This window comes from Drosophila takahashii, chromosome 2L (assembly GCF_030179915.1).
Source record: "Drosophila takahashii strain IR98-3 E-12201 chromosome 2L, DtakHiC1v2, whole genome shotgun sequence".
Classification (NCBI taxonomy): domain Eukaryota; kingdom Metazoa; phylum Arthropoda; class Insecta; order Diptera; family Drosophilidae; genus Drosophila; species Drosophila takahashii.
In genome coordinates this window covers 8,466,516-8,491,936 of record NC_091678.1, presented here as the reverse complement: position 1 = coordinate 8,491,936, position 25,421 = coordinate 8,466,516, and the positions used below count along the sequence as shown (strand labels likewise).

Below are 25,421 nucleotides of genomic sequence, written 5' to 3'. Positions count from 1 at the left end.
TAGCAGTGATGCGCAAGGCAGTGACTTTGAAAAGAGTGATTTTGTAGTCACATAATTATTATTTAAAATATATGATCAGCGATCTAGAATATTATAATTTATAATATTGATTATTATTAATTAAATGATTGCTTGATTGATTGATTTTACATAAAGAGACTTATGTAACTCTGATACTGATTATATTTAATGTTCAATAGATGAATGCCTAATACTAGTTTTGCGCTTAAGGACTAAAGATGACAATGCTTCCGGATCAGTTAGTTAGGATCTCTTGCGATCACTCGGTCGCTTCCTCGGCGGCTGCCGTGCTGCTGGCGTTGGCATTCTCGGAGCTGCTCGTGTCCTTCTTGCTGGCCTTGCTCTCCTTTTTATCCTTGACCATTTTGCGATAGACGTCCAGATCCTGCGTCAGCGAGGGCACGAAGCTCTCGAAGTCCAGCTCGGTGAGGGTCTGCAGGATGTCCTTGGCCGTGATGGTCTTGTGATTCTGCTTGTGGGCCAGGGCCGTCGACGAAGAGGTCACAAAGATGGCAAACACGGATGCTGCCCGGGCGATCGCGCCGCGCGCCTCCTTGCTGACGCTGGCCGACTCCGGCAGCGCCTCCTTGATGAGCCGGGCGATCACGGAGTTCGGCAGATTGAGGTCCTCGATGCGTTCAACCATTGCGCTGCTATTAATCTCTCGTTTCAATTGATAAGTATTTCCGTTTTCCCGTGGCGGCGTCGCTGCTTCCCGCGTAAAGAGAAGAAGAACAATCAGCTGGGCGGCTAGTGTTGGGCAACGACTGCATGCACGCATCTACTGCGTCGAAGTGGCAACGCCCCCCCCAAAATGTAATTCTGTTTGCGCCCCCTCGTTCGCGTCAATTGTTTACACACATTTTCATAAATAACAGCCAACAATCGCGGCCTAAATGTGCAAGGAGCGGTTCGGGCCAAACTTGAAGCTGTTCCCCACCGAACTCACGTGATACGAGCCCTGTGCGTGCGCCCGCGACCACGCACATGGAGCAGCAACAGGCGACGCCGCCAAAGAAGCGCAGGCACAGCGAGTACCACGATCCCGATTATCACCAGTCGGATGTTCCTCCCAGCCAGGATGAGGATGAAACTGGGAGCCAGGAGAGTGACCCGTCACTCCAAAGGAAGCGACCCAAAGTGGAGCAGACGGAGGAGCTTCCTCCTCCCGCTGACAAACTGCAGCGCATCCGGGAGCTCCTGCGTCTGGAGTTCCAAAGGGAAATCACCCAAAAGGTGGAGCAGCTGGCCGAGATCGACCGACGACTGCTGCAGGGGCGCCAGTTGCTGGACAAGCTGCGCTACCAGGTGGTCAGCGAGTACTACCGCAAGCAACAGGTTCCCCTCACCGCCGCCGACGTGGCCAAGGTGCGCGGCGATAGCCTATTTTCGGACGATGTGTCCGCCCCCCAGCTGCCCCTGCATCCGGCCATCAAGAAGATCGTTGGCAAGCGCCCGGTTCCCATCCAGAATCATCTCCCAGAGCGCACGGCGGCCACCTTGGCCAAGCAAACCATTAGGCTCAGGAATCCGGCCCATCGACGGGCGGAAAGGAGGCGTCAGCAGAAGATTAAAGAGCAGGGAATCGTTACCGATCACTCCAAGGACAAGGAACCTCCCATTCCCGTCAAGCTGGAGGAGGAACAGCCCTGCACCAGTCGCCAGGCCCACGAAAGGCAACTGGAGCTGAATGCCTCGCGGCTGAACAACAAGAACAAGTTCAATTTCGTCGTGGGCAACACCTCCAAGTACATTGGCGAGGGTTCCCGAGCGAAGACCACAAATGGGCAGGCTCTGATCTACAAGTGGTTGGTCTACGTACAAGGCAAAGGGCTTCCCCAACCACTGGGAACGTACATTAAGAAGGTAGGAATTCCGCTAGAAACCTAAAGAGTGATTCCTAAAACCCTTTCTTCTATTCCCTTTCTAGGTGCGTTTTCACCTGCATCATTCCTACCGACCCAACGACATTGTGGACGTGCACAGTCCTCCGTTTCAGCTAAATCGACGTGGCTGGGGCGAGTTCCCCATGCGCATCCAGCTCTTCTTTCAGGATCACTTGCAGCAGAAGCCCGTGCAGCTGATGCACACGGTGGTGCTGGACAAAACCATGTGTGGTTTGCATACGATGGGAGCAGAAACAACTGTGGAAATCTGGCTAAGAGCGGAGCAGGCATTGACGAAGCGGAAAAGTGTAAAGCCTGCACTCCCTGCTTCTCCGGTGGCTGCTCCTCCTCCATTAGAACCTGCAGCCTTTGCCACTCCCCTTGAATCCTGCAAGCCGCGTACCATTTCCATCACTCAAAACAAGGAGGAACTGGATGACAATCTGTTTGCGGGCATCAACAAAATCGAACTGAGCGACGACATCGAGCAGATTGAACCGACGGTTCTGGTATCGGAGCCCCTGAAGCTGAGCTACAGTCCCAGAAAGCCGCCATCGACGCCTCCGCGGGCGCAGCTTCGTTTAAATGCGGCTCCGGTGAGCGCATCTCGACCTTCGGTGGTTTATTTGCCTGTGAATGGCAGGAGTCCCAGGCAGGAATCTTTGCCGGGGAGGAGGCAACTGGAGTTCTCGCCGGTGAAGCAGGAAACCTCGCCGGAGAGGCCACCCATAAAGCCAGTGCGCAATGGCCAGAATGGCCAGAAGAATGTGGTTTTCCAGAGAGCAGGCAAGCTGTACATCATCGATCCTCTACAGCGGAAGCTCAAGCAGGCTGCCAAGCAACAATCGCTGCTGAAACCGCAACTGAGTCTTCTGAAACCGCCATCTCTAACGCGCTGGCATCTGCTACAGTGCATGCAGCATGACCATGGCTATGCCAACATGAGTGGCGCGGTTGAGGAGAAGCTATCATATATTTCGCATTCAGTTGTGGAAGCAACTCAACATGCGCGACCTCGAAGGCTGGAGCAGATCTTTGGCAGCGCCCAGTTCCGAAATATGCGCAGTGCCGTGGAGTTCCTCCTGCGGCGACTGCCGCTAACAGCGATGGATCAAAAGAAGGAGTATCCTTTTACCTGTAATACCCTCGATGAGTTCCACAAGTTGACTGCCCTGAAGCAGCGGTGTTTTGAATACCTGCGGGCCCGCCTCCTGCGTCGCTGTCTCATGCAGCATCACAAGCTGCAGCAGCTGGATGTCAGTGGCAAGGAGCACTATTGGAGTCTGCGTGAGATTGTGGGTTTTGCCAGGGTCCATGGCTACACGCCGCCTCTCAAGGTCGTCCTGCCCAGCTTGGAGAAGAAGCGGAAGAGGAAGCTGGAGGCCGAGGAGCAACTTGCTCAAAGGGTGCAGGCGCAATTGAAAGGCGAGCCGCAGCCGCAGCTCTCCGCCTATTGTAGTCTAACCTCAGGCAATCGTCTGGATGCTTGGATAGCCAAACAAACGCAACGGCTACTGGGACACGATCAAAAGATGCGGGACAAGGAGTTCATAGATGTGCTGGGCGTGGATAAACCTCATTCGCAAGCCTCCAAAGAGGTTCAATTAACGAGAAGATCCCTCCAAACGGTGAGCAATCGTCAACTGCTCTATTTGCCTCCACCGAAGCACTTGGATTCGGCCTTGCAGCTGGTTCAGGAAATGTGCAAGGACATCAATATCAGCCTGGAGCCCGAGGAATCTCCGCCAGGCGTCTCCCAGCCAGTGGCGCTCACCGTGCTCGGCCAGGTGCTGCGCACCTTTGTAGAGCGTTTGGTTCGCCGTTCCCTGGCGGCCAAGCTGCAGCACGAGACCTTGGAACAGCTCCCCCTGGCGGCGGTGGGAAATACTCCGTTGTGCCTGCAGCCCCAGGACATCGGCCGTGTCATTCGCCAGTACTCCGAGCTGGACTTCCTGGGTAACACCCATCTGGGTGTTTCTCCCCTGGAGCCGCAAACCTAATGGTCAGTTGCCATAGTTTTGAATTTATTTTTTATCAAGTGCGCGTAATAGTTCAAATTCTACTGGGATATTAGTCGATATCTACTTAGTCTCTTGTACTCGTTAGTAAGCATAAGGTTAAGCAATAAATTAATTAAATTAAAATACAGAAAAAATAAAGATTTTACTATTAATGGTTGAAATATAATTTGGCCATTGGGAAGGGGAAAAAAACGTAACCAAATATTGGGAAACAGTTAACTTGTGAATATTTTTACTTGAAAAAATGTTCAATTACCGAAAAATCTGAAAAATAAATTTGGATGACTCTAAAGGGTTTATACAATGTGGTCCTTACTATTAATGGATTGAAATATTTTAAACTTATGATCCAGAAGATATTGTACATATTATTATGATTTTTTTATTTAAATCATCAAAAAATTTAGATTCTAGATTTAAATACAAATCTATTGGAAATTTGGGATGTAGTACAGATTCTTTTTCTATGTTTTTTCGTCGTAATATAGACCCGCAGATTTCGGGATTCTTTTTTTTTAACTATATGACATCGACAAACATGAAAACAAGAACTATTTTCTTGTGAGGCATGTAAATTTTACCAAAAAAAAATAATAATAACCCATTCTAACGATCGAAATCACTTGGATAAATCAATCATTAATTATCCCTATAAGTATGCAATAAAAAGAGCTCCCATGGAAGGGCAGTAAGATAGAATAACGGTTAACTTCCATATTTTATGCTCTTTTTGTAAGTTTTTTTGCACTACACTCTTCGCCTTTGGGGGCCTTCTCTTCGCTCTCTTCCCCGCTCACCTCTCGATTTCATTCATATTCATGGCATGGGCATGGCGCATGCCGATGAGATCGGGATGGGATCCATCTGTTTCTCTGGCTCTGTTTTCCTTAGTCTCTTTCCCGACGTGCGCGCAACAAGACCTAGAATCACAGTGGAGCAGAGAAGAGCCCGCTTCCCGCGCTTGCCGCCCACTAAATTAACCAAATAATTAGCTCGATACATAATATGATTCACGAGTCATTATAGTAATTATAATGTCGAAGCCTTTCCCAGGCGACATTGCTGCTCCAGTACGTCTAAAATAATCTATATTAAGCTTTTGGATCACCGAATTTTGAGTGCTATTTTTTTTTTGGTGTGTGCGTGCGGTTGTGCGACAGAAAATGTGGAGGCGCTAAAATGTTCTATTTTTATTTTGCAGTAAAATCCACAAGGAGATGCAAGTGTGTAGTATGTTTCTGCTTCTGTTGCGACGCCAAATTGCATTTGCGGCCAGCACGCCGCCGCTCGATCCCTAGATCGCTTTGACCCTTCTCCATTGACTCACTTTTCCTAGTGGTGGACAATCGGTCCGCCCACCTGATTTTTTTTCGGAACGCCAAACAAGCGTTTTCCAATGATGCAAATCCCATTTACTCGGATATTTGAAGTAATTTTCGTGCTGTCAACAATTGTCGCCGTTACAGGTAAGATATTCTATATACCACCTGAATTTAGATAACAATAATATAGAAAAAGCGGTGACAGTATTGCCAGGTTCTCAGACAAAAGCTTTTTCTAACGGGGAAAAAACTGAAAAACGGTCGAAATATTTCTGTACCAATTTGAAATTTCCCTTTTTTTTGTAACTAAAGCTAAATAATTTAAATTTTAAAACTGGTAACAGATAACTAATTATTATTTTTACAAAATTAAAATGAAAAAAAAAATGATGTTTTGTTCTATTCCGAGATCTTGAGTTTTGAACATTAACCATAAACAAAAACACAGATTCAATAGGTATATGTAAATAAAAATGAAAATGTTTTAGCCAACCGTTTCATTTTGAAATATTTTGGAAATAACGTAAATTTATCTTATATTTATTTTTAAAATAAAAAAAAAAGTTCGGTTTTATTGCGCATTTCGATTTATTTGATAATTAAATTTTTTCTGTGTGGAGTACGGTTTTTCTTTTTCCTAACCACACTTTTACGTATCCTTTAGATTGTTGTTCGAGCCGGATCTTACTGCTCCGAGAGCATACGCTGAAAATTGTGCAGCATCAGCACAGCCACATGCACGAGCATGCCCACGAGCTGCAGCAGCAGATCCAGGAGACTGCGGTTGAGTTGCTCAATCGCCTGGAGCTGCAGCGCAAGCAGCTGGAGAATTCCGAACAGGAGGAGGCGGCGGCCGAGCAGCTGCATCCCGAAACGGATCCCAAACCGGAGACGGCTACCCAACAGCCAGTTGTGGACGACTCTGGGGTCGGTGATCCTGACGAGGAAACAGATACAGATTTTCTGGGATCCAGCACTGCAGACTGGTTGTCCAGCGGTAGCAGCACACCAATCGCCGCCTCCGAGACTGTGACCACACCCCAAACCGTCACGCACACTGGGGAACCGCCACCTGACCAGAGCTCCACCAGTCCGCCCGAAACCAGCACACCAAGCGCAGTGGACAAGGAGACCGAGATTCAGATGCTGCCCTGCAGCGAAGCCTACAACTCGAGCTTCTGCCTGAACGGCGGCCACTGCTTCCAGCATCCGATGGTCAACAATACAGTCTTCCACTCGTGCCTCTGTGTGAACGACTACGATGGTGAGAGGTGCGCCTACAAGAGCTGGAATGGTAAGTAGTCTCTACTTTCGCTTTATCAATAAAAACTATATACTATCGTTAACCATTTCGCAGGTGACTACGTCTACACGCCCACTCCAGTGCAGCGGAAGGTCCGGATGGCGCAGATCGTCTTCTCCTTCCCCGTTCTCATCATGCTGTCCTCGCTCTACGTGCTCTTCGCAGCCGTCTTCATGCTCCGCAATGTGCCGGACTATCGCCGGAAGCAGCAACAACTACACCTGCACAAGCAGCGCTTTTTTGTCAGATGCTGAGAGACACCGACCTCCGAAAATAGGAGAGGTGGTCCTCCTCTGGATTTTGATTTGGAAACAACTTTGGTTTCGCCTACATACGACTCTTTTCTTTTGTTGAATGGCAAATTCTTTTTGACCATATTTCTTTACGTTGCGCAGCGCAAAGTTAACGCTTTAATTTATTGAATACATTTAGTGTACTTAGTAGGATTTTCTATTTAGTTGCAAAAGACGCACAATTAGTATTTGCTTTTCTTTATCATTTCTTAGTTTCGTTTGTTTCGCTTTTGAAGCTTTCGTTGGAGCTTTTGTAGTTTGTTTGTAGTAACATTTTGTTACGTTAAATTAACCATTACGAAATATTAAGAATGTACTTAGAACATAATCTTAGCGCTTACTCCAGCTACCAGGACAAAGGATTATTTTTGTAACACTCGGTTACATCTTGTATATTGTATAGAAAAAACTATTTTTGTAGTGTATTAAAGAAGAGGATTGGGACTCGACTCAAAAACAGAACTAAAACATTCAAAACAGTGTTTCCTTTCTGCGCATCTTCTTCGTATCTCTCTTGTTCGTTTTTTTTCAGCCGGTGGATATGAGTGAAGCACGCTTTTGGGTTTTATATTTTATAATATATATTTTATCCAATATTTCGTCCAAAAATTCTTTACAAATTTCTTCGAACTTACAGTTAAATGTATAGTAGAAATTATTCAAAAAATTCTCCTCACTTTCATCTTTTCATCGTATATGATTTGTTGATTCTTTTTTTTCTATCAAGATCATCAGTATGAGAATGGTATGTATGCGCATGTGTGGTGGATGATGTGTGCTTGATGGGTGATGGATGTGTTTTGGGGGATTCCCCCGATCTGGAATTCAGAGGGGCACCAATACAAAACTATTGATGCCCACGCGTGGGTGTGTTTGTTTAGTGGGGTGTGGTGGTTGCAGTGGTGGCGTGGTGGATGGTGGTGTCGCGTGTAACTCTGACTTTTGCTTGCGTATATCTTGGATTAGGGATATGAAGTTCGTACAAAAATTATTTAAAATATGTAAATGTTTAAAAATGTATTTTTACTTGTTTTTTGTTTTGTTTTTTATCTCGTTTATCTTGTAATTGTTTGTTGTTGTTGTTTTACGTTGCGTTCTTTTGTTGTTGCTTGTATCGTTTGTTGTTTTGTTTTTAATAATATGTAATATTATATATAATAATTATGAGTAGGATTATTCGCATGTAACGGGCAGTTGTTCCTGTGTTGTAACGTCTGCCGCGGCATTCTTCTCCTTCAGATCCTTGGCGAGATCCACCTGTGAAAAATTATGGGAAAAAGTTAATAATCAATGGTTTAAAAAATCCTACTTTCTGTGTCGTATGCAAAAAAAAAGTTCGAAAACTGAAAGCACAACAACAACAATTAAGGGAAAAAAAGAAAGAACGCGACAATGACAAATTGCCAGCGCAAAAACAAAATAAAATGGTATACAAAATAATGTTTTCGATAATAAGCGATTTGTGTGTTGGTGTGTGTTTTCAACATTTAGGTACAGTTGTGTATTTATGGTCTTTGGTTTTAGTGAGAGCGCAAGAGTTACGACAGCCAAACAGATATTGGGTTAGGACAGAGCGGTAGATGGGAGGGTTCTGTTTTCTAAACTTGTATTTTTGTGTGCATGTGTGTGGATTAGGATGAATGCGGTTTAAGTTTTGTTTTATGGGCTTGGTTGGTTGTGGTTAATACACCAAAATGCAGTCGCTTATCCTCGGTTTAGTAGTACGTACTTCATTCGCTTTACATCACCAACTAATCATGCAATCCCCGAGCAAATCAATGAATTTCAAACACTAACGAACTACGTATTAACTACGGCAACAAGCGCGCTACCAGCAGCAGACTAACTGATGCCATTCGAGTGAGATCAACACACACAACAACATAGAGTTGGAGAAAGCAGGAGAAGCACGCCCAGGACAAAACTCCAGATGCAAGAATGGTAATATGGTGTGTGTTCAGGTCGATGTGTTTTGAAGAGTTGACTTTGCAGTTCGAGGACTCACTGCCAGTTGCTATTCACCTTGTTGCTGCTCTCGCCCTCCAGTTCCGTGGGTCTCACATCCAACTCAGCCAGGAGGAGATCGCCACCAGCTTTGGTGACCGGCTCATCCAGATCGCTAATGATTTTTCCAACCAGATCGTTTTCGTTGTCGTTGCCGTTTTCGTTCTCCTTATCGTTATCGCTATGCGCATCCTCATCCTCGGATATGACTTGTGGCTCGGTTGTTTCATTTTGGGGGATTTCCTCAACAGGTGCTGGCTGTTCTAGGATGGTTTCAACCGGATTTCCGTTTGCCGCCTCCTCTTCTTCAGTAGAGCTGATGCTAATGGTTTCTTTCTGTACTTCGGAATCTACCGATTCTGTGAGTGCAACATTTTCCTCATCTAAAACCACAGAAACTACGTCCGCAGGAACAATTGGAGCTGAAACGGGGACAGATTCTTCTTCGTCGGATGCGGCTTGGTCCTCAATAGTTTCCTGGACAACATCTGGTTTTGAAGAGGTTAGTTCGGCCGTAGGAGAGGGAGCTTCTTCGCTTTGAACTGGCGCGACTTCCTCAACTTCAACAGTGGGTGCCGTCTCCTCCTTAACTACTTCAGGAACAGACTCCTCCTCTTTGACTTCCTCCTCTACCTTTTCCTTTTCGGTGACAGGAACAGACTCCTCTACTTTTTCCTTTTCGGTGACAATTTCTGCCGCCTGTTCGGTGATCTCAGCGACAATGCTAATGGCCTGCTGTTCGATTTCATCGCGCTTAACTTCGTTAACTTCGGGGGTGTTGTTTGGGGTAACCTGCTCCTCGATAACTTCATCAGAGAGGACAAAAGCGGAGACACGAGATGGAGGCGGGGATTTGGGCAACGGGGGCGGCGGACTGCTGCTCCTTGTCTCCACAATAACAGATTCAGTTTCTACTTCAGGAATTTCCGAAACCTGTTCGGTTTCAACTTCGGGAACTTCAGTAACGGGCTTAGATTCAACTTCAGTGATTGATTCCTTTTCAATTTCGGGAACTTCAGCAACGGGGACTTCTATTTCGGTGGTGGACACCGGAGCTACAACCACGAATCCCTCGGCCTCCGTCTCAGTCTCCGTTTCGGCCTCAAGTTCGCTGCTAACCGCCTTGATGATCGCCGCCACAACTTCCTCCTCCGCTTGGCTGGTGGACACTGCTGCTTCTTCAATCACTTCGCTGCTGCTGGCCTGCGTGTGGGAGGTGGGAAGGATCGTGTTGGTTGTTTTGGTTAGGATTGTTTGGGTCTGAACTAACTCTGCGGCTGCTACAACGGTCTTGGTCACAGTGCTTGTTTCTGTTTCTGTACTTTTAGTATTTTCTAGTGCAGTGTTCTCTGTGATTTCGGTTGTGGTTTTTGTTGTTGTTGTTGTTGTACTTGTATTTACAGTGAAGTTTTTACTGTTGTGTTCTTGTGTGTTGGTGCTGTCTGTTCTTGTGTGCTTGTTTACCTCAATTTGCTGTCCCTTCTCGGTTTCGACGGCCACTGGAGTGGGCGGGGGCGTGGTGGTGCCATTGGTGCCATTCTGGTGCGGCTGCTCGTCATCAACGTTGCTTGGAATGTTGTCAGCGACTGGTGCTGCTGTCTCGGCCACTGGGGACTCGGCCAGTCCATTGCTTGATCCATTGGTCAGCGCCTCTCCGGCTCCATGTCCATTGGTGACCACTTCGGGCTCTGGCTGGCTCTCTTTCACGACGGGAACTTCTTCGGTGGCAGTGACAGTGGCAGTGGTGTTCGACTCGGTGGCAGTAACTGTGGCTGGTTCCTCGGCGGCCTTGGGCTGTGCCGCTTCCTCAACTGTGGCTGGTGCTGCTGCTGGCGCCGCCTTCTCGGCTTCTCCGTTGGCCTGTTTCTCCTGTTCGGTCGCCGATCCGTTCTCGGCGGGCTTTGCCTCCTCCTTGGACGCCGACTCGCTGGTGGTCTCGACAGTGGCATTCTAATAAAAATAAATACATTATATTATTTATAATTTTTGGGATATATTCATAGAACTTACATCAGCTGACTTTTCGGCCTCGCCATTTGTGGTGGCCGCTGGCTCCGCTGGAGCAGCATCCGCAGCAGGAGCAGCTTCGGCCTCGGCCGTCGTGGGCGACGTTGTGCCAGAGGTGGGCGAGACTGCCTCCTCCGACTTGGCCGGCTTCTGTTTGTCCTTCTTGCCAAAGGAGATGCTGCGGAAGGACCACTTCTTCTTGACCTTGTCCTTCTTGGACTTGGACTTGATGCTTTCGTCGGCCAGCGGGGTGATATCCTCGCCAGCGGCGCCCTCCTTGGGGGAGCCCTCCTCGCCCTTTGGCGATTCAACGGCCGCATCGCCACCCTCAGCGGCTGCGGCACTCTTTTCGGTGGTCAGATCCTTGTCGTTTTCAGACTGCTCCTCAGTTTCCTTTTTCTGTGTGGGGAAATAGGAAGTGATTAGATTTCTTTTATATTTCTAAAATGACTTTGCTTACCTCAGCCGTCGCCGCTTCATCGCCTCCCTCTTTGGGCGTGGCTGCATCCCCGTTCACCGCCGGTGCGTCCGTCTTCTGGTCCACATCGATTTTCTCCACCTTGCCGGCCACCTCATCGCCCTCGCCGACCTTCTTGGGATCGGTGGTGATGTCGATTGAACGCTTGCTCTGAGCTTTACCCATTTTTTTTTTGTATGCTGATCCTCCTTTATTCGCTAGTGTAAACTGAAAGAAAACGAGGTGAGCAATTAGTTTAAATGTGAAGCGGTGTAGAGTCGGAAATGGCACAAGTACGGCGGCGCTTTTTATTTTTAGCTAGTGTTTTTCCTATTTTTGCAATTGACATTTTGAATGAGTCGCACTCTAGATCTTTCAATGCAATTCGATGACCTCATTAAGGATTGTCGGTTGCATTAACCATAGAGAGCTTATCACATTGGCAAGCGCCCATGAGGAAAGGAATTACGATAAAGTAGAGTCTACTTATAAGACCGACTAAAGTAATGATTAAGCTATATACTTTTAACAGTAAACTTTTATAGGTTTCTTTAACAAATGTATTACCAAATTTGTTAGGATGATTTTTTATTAGAAATACAGGAGTTTAAAGTAAATTATGGGATGATTATGAAATAATTATACATTAGAATCTATATTTTCTACTTTTTTATCGGCTAGCGTCTCCAATCACCGAGAAAGTACTGTAACGGCCAAACCAGACGGCAGTAATCGTAAACAATTCGAGCGCCTCCCATGATTCATCGACACTTGAATGTTTTTCTTTTTACTGGGAAGTTTATATGAAACAACGAAACAGACACCACAGCAAAGAAAACAGAAATGGGGAGGTGGGAGGTAAGAGAAGGTAGGGTGTGGGCTGGTTTTAAGCATGCAATGCGTCATTTTCAAGCAAAATCGAATTACACACAAATTTTTGCCAGAGTGAATGAAACAGAAACCGTAGCAAAGAACGAAATTTTGGGCGGTGAGAGGTGGCTCGGCTCAACAAAAAGTTTGCATTTTTTAGGGGTTGTAAGTGCAAGCGAAACGGGGAAGGTGTATGTTCGTATGTGTGCAGCTAAAAAATGGCGGCAACACACACTGGCACACAGACGACAAAGGGCTAAAAGAGCAGCTGTTTCGACCGCTTTATCTAGACCCGGTGAATCAACAGCCTCCCACATCCGACCCATCTGCATACCCCTCATACTACATTCCCATCCACTTCCACTTTTAACCCAAACACACGCACCACCGGCACGTGAAGCGGCATATGCAAATTGAGAATTCTCCGGGAATCCATCAGTGACTCATTACCCTCAACTTATTATTGCCTAGTTAGTGGACATGAGTCAAAGCTGGGATAGGAAGCGAAACATTAAGGCAATGAATGCTTCCCTCTCGACTGATAGGCGTAAATTAAAACGTCTTGATATTGACATTTCTCCGAAGAGGTCTGAATCAGAGTGAATGTTGTCAGATAATCAAGGGAGTGACAAATTTTCTTCCACTTACGATAATAAACTATTTTAAGATTTTATAAAAACCAAACTAATTCCAATTTCGGGGAAAGTACTAAGTTTTACCCGTGAATCAGTACTAAAAATATAATCTTTATCGGATCAGAAACGCTCCCTTTTCAATAAACCTCTTTAAACTCTTTAAAGATAAGATTTTCAATTAGAAATAACACCGAACGCTTTAAATTTGCACTGAAAGCGTACATTCGTGCACTCGGCACAAATACATCATATCAATTTAAATACGTAACAAGACAAGAGACCTCAAGTTTCAAGACTCTGGGGGTTCAACGAACCCGACAGCAATTAATACGAGACAACACAATACCATACATATACTATACCGTACAATACCGGGCCAACTGAAGCTCCTCGGTTATGTATTTCGATCGGAGTGATAACGGAACGAGAAGCGGAGAGACATATTCGATGTGGAAAGAAAGAGGCTATTAATTCCTGGCCTATGTCTATCTAAACTGGATGAGTAATGGCCGAAATACGCCGAAACATAGCCCCCCTACCCCCTAAATTTAGTTCACAAAGGTAATAACATAAAAGCGCAAGTAAACTGGCGCGCATGACGCATCAAGGAAAAGGACATCGAGAGCGAGAGAGGGAGAGAGAGAGAGAGCGGAAGGTTTTGAGAGAGCGAGGGTTGCCGGCATTTGGCGAGGAACTACAACAATAATAACATTAACGGGTCTGGTCATTGCACGTTGCCATGCCAACCTAGCAACAACTGTTGTTCCTCCTGCTCTCTCCTTCACTTCCTTGTCCTCCCCCTCCTCTTCCACCCCCTTTGCCCACAACCCTCTGCTGTAGGGCGTGTGAAAATAATTGAGTGCGGTCCGAAAATAATTCAATGCATTAGGACACGCGGTGTTGCCAGATCAGTGTAAAAACAATTCCTTTTCATTGAGGTTCCTAACTCAAAATATCCTAACATCTATTTTATAAATCTTTTAATAAAATTCCTCATTTTTTTACTTTTCAAATAAGTAAATATATTTCTTTTCTAGCTCGAAATCTAAAAGTGCCACTGCAGTTTTTTAAATTGATTCAAGAGGCGGGGAGATTGAAAATTGGGGAGGGGGAGGGACTCATTTCAGGGTGGATGGCTAAATTTGTAATCTATGAAAATGACTTAATGGGCGACAACAACGACAGTTTTCGGGGCCTTTGTGTCTTGGTTTTTTATTACTTTAATTCAATTAGACATGGCATTTGACATGTGCGCCCACTTTCACACGCCCTCCCCTCACTTAGCCCCCTCCCTCCCTCTTCTCTTCAACTGTCGAGCCGATGGACGACAAAGGAAAACGCAGAGCAGAGTAGAGCTCACAGCTCACAAAACAGCGGCCGCAGTCTATAAATAAAAGCGCATTTATCAACAATGGAGTGTGTTCGAAAAAAGAAGCAACATCACAAAGAGGCGTCGTGAGTGTGAGCTTCAATTCATTCCATTCCCATATTCCCATCCCGATTCCCTCCCTTTCGGACGCAGCCGCCTATCAATTTTGACACTTCAAGCTGTTGTGTATCACATTTGGTGCTCCTGCATACTTCTGTTTATAGTGCTGACGAAAGAAAAGCCGCTAGATCACTAACGGATAAATAAATGCATAAAAATCTAGATCAATTGGATACTAAGACCTATAGTACACCGGTTTCTAACAGATGACATGGATGTTTAATCAAATTTTTAAGTTAATTCAATAAATTAAGTCTCAGTGAAAGTTTTCTTGTAAGAGGTCCTAACGTACTATAAACAATTTCCATCAATTGATTGCAATTACCATTAAAATAAAATAAAAATTCTATAAATCAATATGATAGAAAGGGGATATTTCTGTAAAAGTCAGCGAATTATAAACAATTACCATCATTGGATTGCAATTACAATTAAAATAAAATAAAAATTCTATAAATCAATGATAGAAAGGGGATATTTCTGTTAAACTCAGCGGATAAATAGCTGAAAATAGCCAAGCCCACAGCTCGTATTTCCAACTCCATGCATTCAACTGGCCTTCTCTTTCCCGCTTGCCTGCGACGAAGAGATGAGACGTTTTGATACGTAAATTAAATTGATTGTGCTGGAATGTGCCGGCTGGATGACCGTCTGAATGTCTAGCCGGCCGGCCGGTCAAACATTAATTTGTGTGTGCCAGAAGAGATGCTTGTTAAATGTTAAAGCGCAGGCGCAGAGCCACCATTCCCGTTCCAACGCTCCCATTTGCACTCCCTCCAAGATCAGTGGCAGTGTGTGGCATCATGGAATGGACATTGTTGTGCAATTAAAATTGAAAAGTTTCACCATTTGTGGTAGGGACACAATGGCTGAGAGGAGAGTGCATGCGCACTGGCGCAATTGAACTTTTATAAACTAATCAAGAGAGATCGTTAATGGCATCGCTCACACACATCAAACATCCATCCATCCATCTATCCGTCCTCCCCTCAATTGAGTGGAAAGTTTCCCTCAATCAGGCTCAAGTAGACCCAAGTTTCGAGTGGGAGAACAATAAGAAGGCAAAGAAGGAGCAGCAGAAGAAAGCAGAGTGCACTTTCATTGCATTGTTGCCTTCGCTGCCTTCGCTGATAAGCCACGCCTAAGCCGCAATCAGACGATGCATTTGGCTTTATTGAGCGTATATACTGCACACTGTGTCGTCGCAGTCCACTTTAATTGTCATCAAGAAGTATTCTTCTTGTGGACCCCCACGCAAAAATAAGCACACACACACACTCGCGTCCACACAATGCGGATGCAATCTTATTGGCAGTCTAAAAAAAGATAAAGAAGATGATTCCCAAAAAGCGTGCGAAATAAAAGACAACTACTTGAAAGATGGGATAGCTTAAGAAGACCGAATACTGAAATACACTTACTTTAAGGAAATAATAGATTATCTTATTTAATTTAAAACTCAAATAATATTATTCCTCACTATCTTAAGCTTAGTATATTAATTGCTTTTCGTCTAGACAAATTTGAATTGCAAAAATAACGTTCCCATTTTAAAATGCGTTTTACTTTCATTATCAATCGATTGACTTTGAACGTATTTCTAAATCAAAACGCTATTTCTGCTTATCACATTTTATAAATAGTCTCCTGCTCCCAAGTTAAAATAATCTGTACTTTCACAATTGCATGTCAATCGTTTTTAACAATCTGATGAAAAACTAGCTGTCTGTCTGGAAAATGATTTTGCATGCAAAAATCTCATGTTAAGTTTTTTTTCAGATTAAGAGTGTTTTTTTTTGCCCAAATTGAGGCAAAGGCAAAATTTGCAAGAAAAAGGAGTAAATAACGAAACCGAGAAGAGCCCTTTGGCCACTATATCAAAACATTGACAACAAGCAAGCCGAGTGTCTCAAGTAACCACCGGATATAATTGTTGTTGCTGTGCGAGTGCTGTACTGAAGTTGTGTGGCATAATGAAAATGATACGATACGTAAAATGAATGCATTCCATAATTAGTAGCAAGTACCCACACTCCCTTGCACACATATCACACGCACAAGTTGACAAGACCCGAAGAAAAGAGAAAATATTTTTTTCAATTATCATTTCCGGTCAATTCGGAATGTTCTGACTGGACAGCGCACAGAGAACCTCCCTGCTTTTCCCTTTGATTTCGTGTGTCTTTACAATCACTTTTGATATGGATACATTCACATGGCCAAAAATAAAAAAGAGAATCATGGTTAACGGTACCCCGAAACCTATTCTTCTAAATCGGTGTGTTAATAGTGACGATAGCACCGGAGGAAGTCGTCTTTCGGAAGGGAGAGGGGGCAGTTTGGTGTACAGGAACACGCCTGCTCAAATGATAAATGCAATATTTATAGGAAACAAAGAAAATCCATATCAGCAAGTGATTCACGGAATGCGGGGATTTTATTTACGCACAGCCCCCAAGAGCGGGGGATCGGTGATCGGTACTACGTGATCTCAATGTTCCACCCATGTTTTAGCGAAATATTTCACCAGAAATTTAGCATGTTTGGCCAGTCTCGGTGATCTTGGCAAACATTACCTGCCCCACAAAATAAGAACTTGCCGAGTGTACACATTGTAGAGACGTGCTCCAGTCAAGTTTTCCACTACTTGACAGCAGATACAGATACGACCGGCTTATCTAGCCGGTTTTTATCATATCTTCGAGATATACTACTCGTACTCCGCCACACACAAACATTGGCAGAGAAAGGAAAGAAAAAATGCTGGTATGGGGGGCATCGATCGTAAAATTAGACGCACTTGAAAATATCTTCTTCCTCTTGGGCTGCCATTCAAAAACTATCAAAACAGCCACACACACTATTGGAATCACACACATATGTACGAAAAATATAATGAGGCCCAAAACGCATAAAATCATCAGCAAGAACCGTAAAATTTTATGAGCTCGTTGAGAACGTCCGATATGTCTTTGTACGTACGTTCCTCTATTTACATATATGATGATGGCTCGCTACGTATGCCAACTTCTTTTTGCAAGGCGCAAAACCCGAAATGGCATACGAAATATGTTGCCATGGGGCTGTGTGAGTATGGTACTTGAAAATATTTCAACAATGTGTAATCTGGAAGACAAGTAGCAATGATGGAACTTAAAGTGAAGAATTTTTTTGGCAGACTTTTTTTTAATTTACTTCAGGAAGATATGGTTTATAGCAGTGTTTAAAATCTAGCAACATGTTTTAAAGATTCGGATTTTGCTTTCGATTTTTGTTTGTAGATTTTTCAAGTCAAATCAAAGGCAACATATTGCTTTTGAAATTTTTCAAACTAAAACAGCAGCCAGATTTTTGCTTTTTAATTTGATAAAGCTGAAACAGCAGCCAGATTTTTGCTTTTGAATTTTTAGCTGGCTGAAACAGCAGCCGAACTTACGACTTTTGTAGATTTTTAAATCCAAGCAACAGCTGCTTTAAAGTTTTAAATAAATTTATCTCAAAAAAACAAAAAATCATTTCTGATATGGCTGCGAACACAAATGAGTTGTGGGATTTTTTTGAAAAGCACGATGGTGAAGATTTTGCTATCTGCAAAACTTGCAAAAAGAAGCTCCGGACCAACAAAATAAGCAATCTTAAGGCTCATTTAGCCAATATTCATAAAATAATAGTTAATGGACGTAAAAAAAATCAATTGGAAACAAAAGATATTGGGCTAAAAAAACCTCGAGCTAAAAAGATTGACATTAAAATCTGCAAGAAACAATTAATACGTTCTTATATTGGACTTGTAACCGATGACAGCGTGCCATTTAATGTATTAAATTCACAAAACATGAGAAATATTTTGGATCCAATCTGTGAAGGACTTTACGCAAAAGATGGAAAGAAGCTAACCCTAAATGCATGCAATGCTAAAAAAACATTGGCGATCGTTGCACAAAATGTGAGAATTGATATGAAGAACGAGGTAAGGAACCGGTTACTCTCATTAAAGATAGACTGTGCAACCAGGTTATGCAGAAACATTTTTGGCATAAGTTCTCAATTTATTTCAAATGGTCAAATAATGTCTCGTATTATTAACTGCCAAAATTATAAGTGATTCAAAACAAATTTTAGTGTCTACCATTGGAGGAAAAATTTTGGAGTCTATTACAAATCGAACAAAAACTTTGATGGAAAACAAAGTACTATTATCATGTCTTTACCTTGATCCACGGTTCCATTCAACATTGACTGGTGATCAAAAATTGGAGGCCATTGAATATTTATACACACTTTGGGACAGACTTAACGATGTTAGTCCTGCTGGCAACATTCATTCAGAATCTGCTCAAAGTGAAAAATTATTAAATACCACTTCTGTCAGCATGGAAGATGACTTGTTAGATGAGTATTTGGCACAAGGAATTCTAAGTAATACAGTCAGCACCAACGACATATATTCCAAAATCAAAAATCTCCGCTTTTTCAAAAATCCGCTTTTTCAAAACGATGAATATGAATAAAAAGGGTTATGTCTAGCAATCCGTCGTTTTTTAAAGCTATTTAACCATATTTTTCTGTAACAAAAACATTTAATGTAACATTGAAATTAAGCAAATCTAATCTATAATCAACCTGTCAGAAACAGACTATATGTGCCTGATTTCAAAATCTACAAAAGCAGAAATTTAGCTGCTGTCTCAGCTAGCTTGAAATACATAAACAAAAATCCGGCTGCTGTTTCAGCTAGCTGGCAATCCAAAAATCCAGCATTTTGCCTATTCGGGCTTTGCTTTTACTGTTGGCTGTAAGTTTATCAAAAAGCCAAATCCGAAGTAAATTATTTTTGTAAGGCTTTCAAATAGTCAAAGCACCCCAAAGCTAAAATTTAACAGATTTTGCTGCTTATATCTCAGCATTTCAAACACTGGTTTATAGTGAAGATAGGTTTATTTGTCTTTTTTACTTTCTAATTCTGTCTGGTAGAGTTATCTATTTGTGATAACTTTTTAAGAACCAACCAATGTTATTATATTTTTGAGGTTGAAAGATAAGTTTCCTTTTATTTTACGCTCCAACTCTGTCTGAAATAGTTATCAAAAGTTGATAACAAGATAATTAAAAGGGGTAGTGATTCATTTTTAAAATTTGGGTTAAATTGAAAGGATTTCAGAAAATGACTGAAATATTTTTATATTCATTGGGTTTGTTAAAAACAAATTCAACATACTCTTTCCACGCACAGGGTATCAAATGATCGCGCACCTAAATCAACTGAACTGTGGGCCGGTGTTGAAAATAATTACAATAAATATTTGAATATTCAAAGCTGAGGGCTTCCTTTTTTTTATTTTCTTATAGACAAGAAATGGCGGAAGAGCGGGAATAAGCGAATAAGTGCCAATAAATTTGTCGCCTGCCCACGCACAGTCACCTCTTCTTCTTTTTCTTCGTCGCCTTCTCCTTTTTCATGGCTCAGTGGAATAAAGGATAAATGAACACAAAGTAAATCGGAGGAAAGCAGCAGGGGGAAAAAAAAGAACCAGAGCGCCCACTAAACCGGTTCGCTTTTCTTCTCTCTTTCCTGCTGCTCCAACTCTCTTTGCTGATTCTCTCGGTCCCACCAGCACCACTTCCTTCTCTCTCTACTCCATCGTTGCGGTTAATTAAAACTCCGAGAGGCGTGCGACAGTTGTAAGTTGTGTATTAAAAAGTGGTAACAACAACAAGTTAGGTAGCGTGGCCAATTAGCATTCATTTTCCGCAAAGAGCAGCGGCACACAGCTTTTCTGATTAGAAATTCACAGTGGGCACCCGAAGTGTGTCTGTTGTAAGCGGTTCTTTTTTTATACATAATTCATTAGACCCCTTTGTTGATTGGCTGACTCTTTCCTCGATTTCCGGTGGTACTTACTATTTTTCGCCAAACGCGCGGGTGGTCTCTTTCTCTTCCTTGTTTTCTGCCTCTCTTAACTGGATGCAAAACTAACTGTGTTAACTGTGCAATTAACTAGTGAGAGTAATAGTTTAATCGTTTAGCACTCCGCGTCTTTTGCTTTTTGTTTTGCAGACTGGAATTAAATCCCCACGAGAACCGTTAAAGTCGAGCGAAAAACGTTGACTGAGAGAGCGAGTCGCGATCAATGGCAGCAGAAACTTCTCTTGCAGTCGGCAGAGGCGGCGGCGTCGCCCGCGGCAGAGACAGCGACGCCAGCCGGAAGCAGTGGAGTCAGAAGAGGCAGAGGCAGAAGCAGAGAAATGCGGGCATAGTCACACATGCATGCATACATATTTACACTTATTGACCGTCAGCTGCCGATAAAGATAAAGGCGTGCTCCTGGTGCCTACCCACCCCTCCCCTCTTCATCATCTTCTTTCTCTTCTCACTCCTTGGTCAATAACAAACTAATGAGCCTTGGCGGCGTCGATGCGTATGCTTTATTGCTTTATTTCGCTGCCATTCACACAATGACCCCACATGCAACAGCGAAAGCAACAAAAACAGAAGCAAAAGCAAAATCAGCGGGAATAAACAATATGCACATGTGTGTGCAAGGGGGAGCCTCAAACACTCACACCCAGGCAAATTAAAGAAAGAGAAGGCGTGAAGAATCACCGAAATATATGGTGTAACATTCAACGGGACTCTTGTATTGTTATTTAATTATCGCCCTCGAATGGGAAAGTAATTGTGTCTCGGGGAATGGGAAAATGCATTTCGTGGGGGCACTCCGCACTCCATCCAAACTCCACTCCAATTCAAGATAAATCGCTGCTGTGGTCGCGAGGTTAATGGAACCGGCTCCTCTTGGAAGTATTTCCCATATACTAGTGATCCAAACCCAATAGATTCGAATATAATGTGTTTGGATACCTTTTTCAATGCAAAGAAGAAAGTACGATAAGAAATTCCTCTGCTATTTGCTAAAAAAGCATTTAGGGAAAAACGCCCTTAAAAATATAAAAAACTACAGACAGTACAACATCGATATACCATCGGAGTTCTCAAAAACTAGCTATGAATTTCAATAGATTTTAATTACTGATTACTTAAGTAATGGTTCAGGCACTTTATATTACATTGGCCTAGAAATAATTATCAATATGTAAACTAGGTAAAGATCCTATGGTTCCTATAAATTTATAATATTTTATGTATATTTGCATTGTGATCACTGTACCTCCGAATCTGAGAACAAATAGAGGCTTTGATAAGCCATACAACAAAGGCAAATCAGAAAACCGCAACGACGAAATCGAACGCCACCAAAAGCTTGAATTTAAATAAAATTCTCTATCGGGATCGGATCGTATCGGATCAACCAGGGCCGCTTATCTTCGCCTCCGTAGCTTTGTTTATTTTCATTTCTGGGGCTACTGCGATTGATTTTTAGTGCGGACTACGCATATTTTTCTATTTTCCACATTTCTGTTGATTTGGCATTAATACAATGCCCATTCGGCACGCCAAATGCCTCATAAAACAACAAAAACAACACAAATAATGTGCACCCCCAGCAATTATGTTTGTGTGCCCGAACCAAACCGAATTCCTGGGGAATTAGTGGCTTCAAGTGGCCCACTGGTGGGGGGAATGAATATCACTCCATCTTTTCGAAAAGAAAACGTAGAATGAAAATCTGCTCAATCTGCGAACATTTTCCGCTCGCAGCAGCGCAGCCTTCGAACATCTTTCACACAGATGTTTGCATATTAAATGAGAAATTCGCTCGCTTTCTGTGTACACAATACACGCGAGTACGAATGTATATCGCGTATCGGTGACAAGGGACCTCTCAACACTTTGGCTTACTTACACCCATGCTCCCCAATTGAGCTTCGGACTTTGAGCCTCATATGTTTCGCACAAATGGATTGGCAGACCTCTCTTTTTCGACTGGAACCCGCGGCTCGTTCTGCGTTTTATTAGATCGGTTGGGTTACATCTAAACTCACAAGTTTTACTTTCATTCCAGGAAGTAGCTAGACTTTCAAACTATCATAGAAAATATCAGCAACTTTTGAAAAAAGTTTGGAAATAATAAGACAGGACAGGTCTGTCGCTAGAATAGTCCATAGTATTACAAGATTTCAGCCCGTTTTCTCATCCATATGTTAAATTTAGGACCGTTTTCTCGTCCGCCTGTTAAATTTAAAGTAGGGTTAAAACTCTGATTTCCCAAACGATTTCAAGGTTTTAACGCAACTTCAAATTTAACAAACGGACGAGAAAACGACATTTAAAGAGTTAAGTTATAGTTATGTTAAGTTTAACTTTGTAGTTCTTAAGTACTTAAATTTATTTCAAAATTCCACGGAAATTTCTATGTTTTCCATCAATTCTTCCTAATCGACAAATTTAAGGCCAATTGTGGGATCGAGCTTTGCCGGTTAACCGCGAATCGCACTTGACGAATCGTTATATTTGCCCTCAGCCCCTCCCCATCGCAATGCAATGTTTACTTGAGTTTGAGCAAACGTTGACAAATTCACCAATAAAGGCAAGAGCAGCAGCAACAAAAGCATTATATTCGTCCTCAGTGAACGACTGGCAAATATGTACACGTAATTCGAGTCGACTTCAAGGGAAACCCGCCACAAATTCTCTGAGAGCCATGGCATTCAGCAAATTTTAAAGATAACATTCACATGGAGACCACTACCTGAAATCGAAGAAAACTCCCTCGAAATAAATCAATTGTTTACACTTTGGGTGTGAAGGCAAATCAGAATGCAAATTCTTATCAAATTTTAAGGAAGTTAATGGAATTTCGAAAATTCTTTAAATTCGGATTCCTTGACCCAGTTGGGAAATAATATGTGATACAATTTTAAAGCCCATAATGGTAATGAAATAATTTAAACTTTGGTACAGTAGCTAAGAGTTACATTTTATTCAATTAATCAGAAATTATAAATCTATTTTTGAGATATTAAAAATGGCTTTCATGTTGTTGAACATAAAATTTGTTTACACAAATAAACAATTCGTTTGAGGTTGATTTGATAAATACCATTGTTTATTTTAAGACCACAATTAGCAAAAAAAAAAAAGTACAATACAAATCAGTAAAAACTATTTTTAAACATTAAAGCATTTATGTTTTTTAACATTAAATGTTTCAAAGATTTAAAGGAGAGTTAGCTTATTTTTTAAAAGGAAAATAAAGCTTTCCCTGCCTTATTAAATGATAAAATATCTCTCAGACTTGCATTGTTAATTGTCCTTAACAAACGCCCGACTAAAATTATCGCACCATCCTGTTTAGGCTATAATAAATGAATTTGCATTCCGCGTTGCAAATAGTTCATAGAAAAGAATTTAAATTGCAGTTGACAATCGAAAATCTTCTGATTGCGCTTCTTCTTCCTCCTCTGCCTCTGCCCACCCACTCCATTCGCAAAGGACCCATACACATGCAGCGAGGCACGCAAGTACAAACACACGTATACACACCCATACAAAGGCACATAGGCGACGCCAGTTAGGGCGGTGGCTGTCTGCCCGTCTGCGATTGAGCGATTGAACGACTGAGTGACTGACTGACGGACGGGCCAACTGACAAACTGACGCTGCACAAAGTGCGACGCAATTTTTCGCAACAAAAATGTAGGAAAAACAAAAAGACGATCCTCGTATCGATAATCTGAGTAAACTGAGACGCAAAAGGGGAACGGCAGGCGGCATACATACACACGAAGATCGAGTGGCCACAGTGAGCACTCGCTACATAGATGCACCTTGCACAAGGATGTTTGGCGGAGCAGGAGAAACATGTTGGCAAGTGTAATCAGGCGTACAATTCAAACAAAGAGGAGACAACGACAATGAACCAGAAGTCAAGGCGAAGCGATGGCACAAAGGACAAGAAGAGCGGGAGCGGGAGGAAGGAGGCGAGGCGAGGCGAAGGAGAGACACAAAAAGGAGAGAGCGGCTGAGCCGAGCGAGAGAGTGAGAGAGCGAAACGGATACAAAGCCACACCGGCATGGTGTTTGCCTCTGCCGGCGTCGCTGCCGCCGCCGCTGCTGCGGACGCCGACGTGGTGGCAACGCCGACGCATTGAAGGCGGCACACCCAAAAATTTGTAAAAAGGCAACTGCTCCAAAGTGGCGAAATTCGAAGCAAGGCTTTTGCGGGGGCGGGGGACGGGAACAAAGAAAGGTTTCCTTAAATTAATGAAACCAAATTCGACGATCTTCAGCACTCTCGCTCTCTCCTTCTTTCTTCCGCCGCTCACGCACACTAAGCCGCCTGCATGGCGTCCTTTTTTCCTGCGTGTATGTGTGTGCGTCGGCGGGCGTCGCTTTTTCAAACACTTGTGCCCCGAATACAGTTAGCATTTAGTTAAACCAGTTAGTAACTTTTCGTTGGATACCCTTTTGTCTCCTTTTGGTCACAATTTCCTCCTTCGAAACAGACGCGAAGTACAGAGCGGGTATAGAGAATTTCAAAAGTAGCACCACTCACGCACACGCACACACACACACACACTCAAAAGCCGTCTGCCTGCTTGGCTTTAGTTGGTTTTATTCCATTTTTAAACTACGCCTGCATTGTCTGATCTTCTTATGACTTAAAGTGCAATTTACCTGGCTCGATTCTCGGTTTCGGTTTAAAAACACACGCACTTGCTTCTTTCTTTGCTTTGCGATTATTCTACACTGGCAGCAGCTCTTTTTGCCTGCTTTCCGTTTCGGTTTCTTTCTCGTTCTTGTTGCGCGCTCCGCAAATAAAAAATGTCCGCTCGGTCTGGTATTTTCGACGCGTTATGGTATTTTGGCAGTGAAACGCATTAGGACTTTTTTCTGACGAAACAGTGCTGCTAACAGGGTGGATTTCCCGCTAAACTATTTGCTATTTATACACCTCTATATAATTTGAAAATCAGCTTGAGTTTATTAATTTTAATAAAATATATGTTAAAAAGCTACAACAATTTAATACAATTCTGAATTATTGTGTAATTTTTAGAACAGTTTTTCGAGATTTGATTACTTATTTTTTATAAAACGTAAACCTTAAAAGGGAATGGGAATTCAGATGTTAAAAAGTTTCTTCAAATAAAATATTTTTAAAGTTCTTCTTATACTTTATTGGTTTTTTTTATTTATTATTCAATGGT

The 25,421-nt window shown here is 43.0% G+C and overlaps 4 protein-coding genes across 6 annotated transcripts; 2 read left to right on the top strand and 2 right to left on the bottom strand.

Annotated features, from left to right (window-relative positions):
- Window positions 1-169: 169 nt before the first annotated feature.
- Chrac-14 (DNA polymerase epsilon subunit 3 Chrac-14) lies at window positions 170-746 on the bottom strand. Its single transcript, XM_017149365.3, has one exon. The coding sequence runs from the start codon at window positions 665-667 to the stop codon at window positions 281-283; it is 387 nt and encodes a 128-aa protein (XP_017004854.2). The 5' UTR covers window positions 668-746; the 3' UTR covers window positions 170-280.
- A 62-nt stretch (window positions 747-808) lies between these two features.
- On the top strand, window positions 809-4,073 carry D12 (YEATS domain containing 2 homolog D12). The gene is made up of 2 exons (XM_017149364.3): window positions 809-1,887; window positions 1,952-4,073. The coding sequence occupies exons 1-2, from the start codon at window positions 1,009-1,011 to the stop codon at window positions 3,905-3,907; spliced, it is 2,835 nt and encodes a 944-aa protein (XP_017004853.2). The 5' UTR covers window positions 809-1,008; the 3' UTR covers window positions 3,908-4,073.
- A 751-nt stretch (window positions 4,074-4,824) lies between these two features.
- Window positions 4,825-6,821, top strand: grk (gurken). The gene is made up of 4 exons (XM_017149327.3): window positions 4,825-4,998; window positions 5,130-5,394; window positions 5,915-6,544; window positions 6,608-6,821. Exons 2-4 carry the CDS (start codon window positions 5,325-5,327, stop codon window positions 6,805-6,807), a joined length of 900 nt encoding a protein of 299 aa, XP_017004816.2. The 5' UTR covers window positions 4,825-4,998; window positions 5,130-5,324; the 3' UTR covers window positions 6,808-6,821.
- Window positions 6,822-6,890: 69 nt separating this feature from the next.
- Akap200 (A kinase anchor protein 200) lies at window positions 6,891-25,044 on the bottom strand. Of its 3 annotated transcripts, none has more exons than XM_070211745.1 (6): window positions 24,889-25,044; window positions 11,318-11,542; window positions 10,861-11,256; window positions 10,315-10,800; window positions 8,869-10,053; window positions 6,891-8,103 (listed from the first exon to the last, which is right to left on the bottom strand). In XM_070211745.1, exons 2-6 carry the CDS (start codon window positions 11,498-11,500, stop codon window positions 8,020-8,022), a joined length of 2,334 nt encoding a protein of 777 aa, XP_070067846.1. In that variant the 5' UTR covers window positions 11,501-11,542; window positions 24,889-25,044; the 3' UTR covers window positions 6,891-8,019. The 3 variants fall into 3 exon arrangements, with proteins under 3 accessions (XP_070067846.1, XP_070067847.1, XP_070067848.1); XM_070211746.1 differs by lacking the exon at window positions 24,889-25,044 and adding an exon at window positions 20,211-20,424; XM_070211747.1 differs by lacking the exon at window positions 8,869-10,053 and having other exon boundaries at window positions 24,889-25,043.
- Window positions 25,045-25,421: the final 377 nt, after the last annotated feature.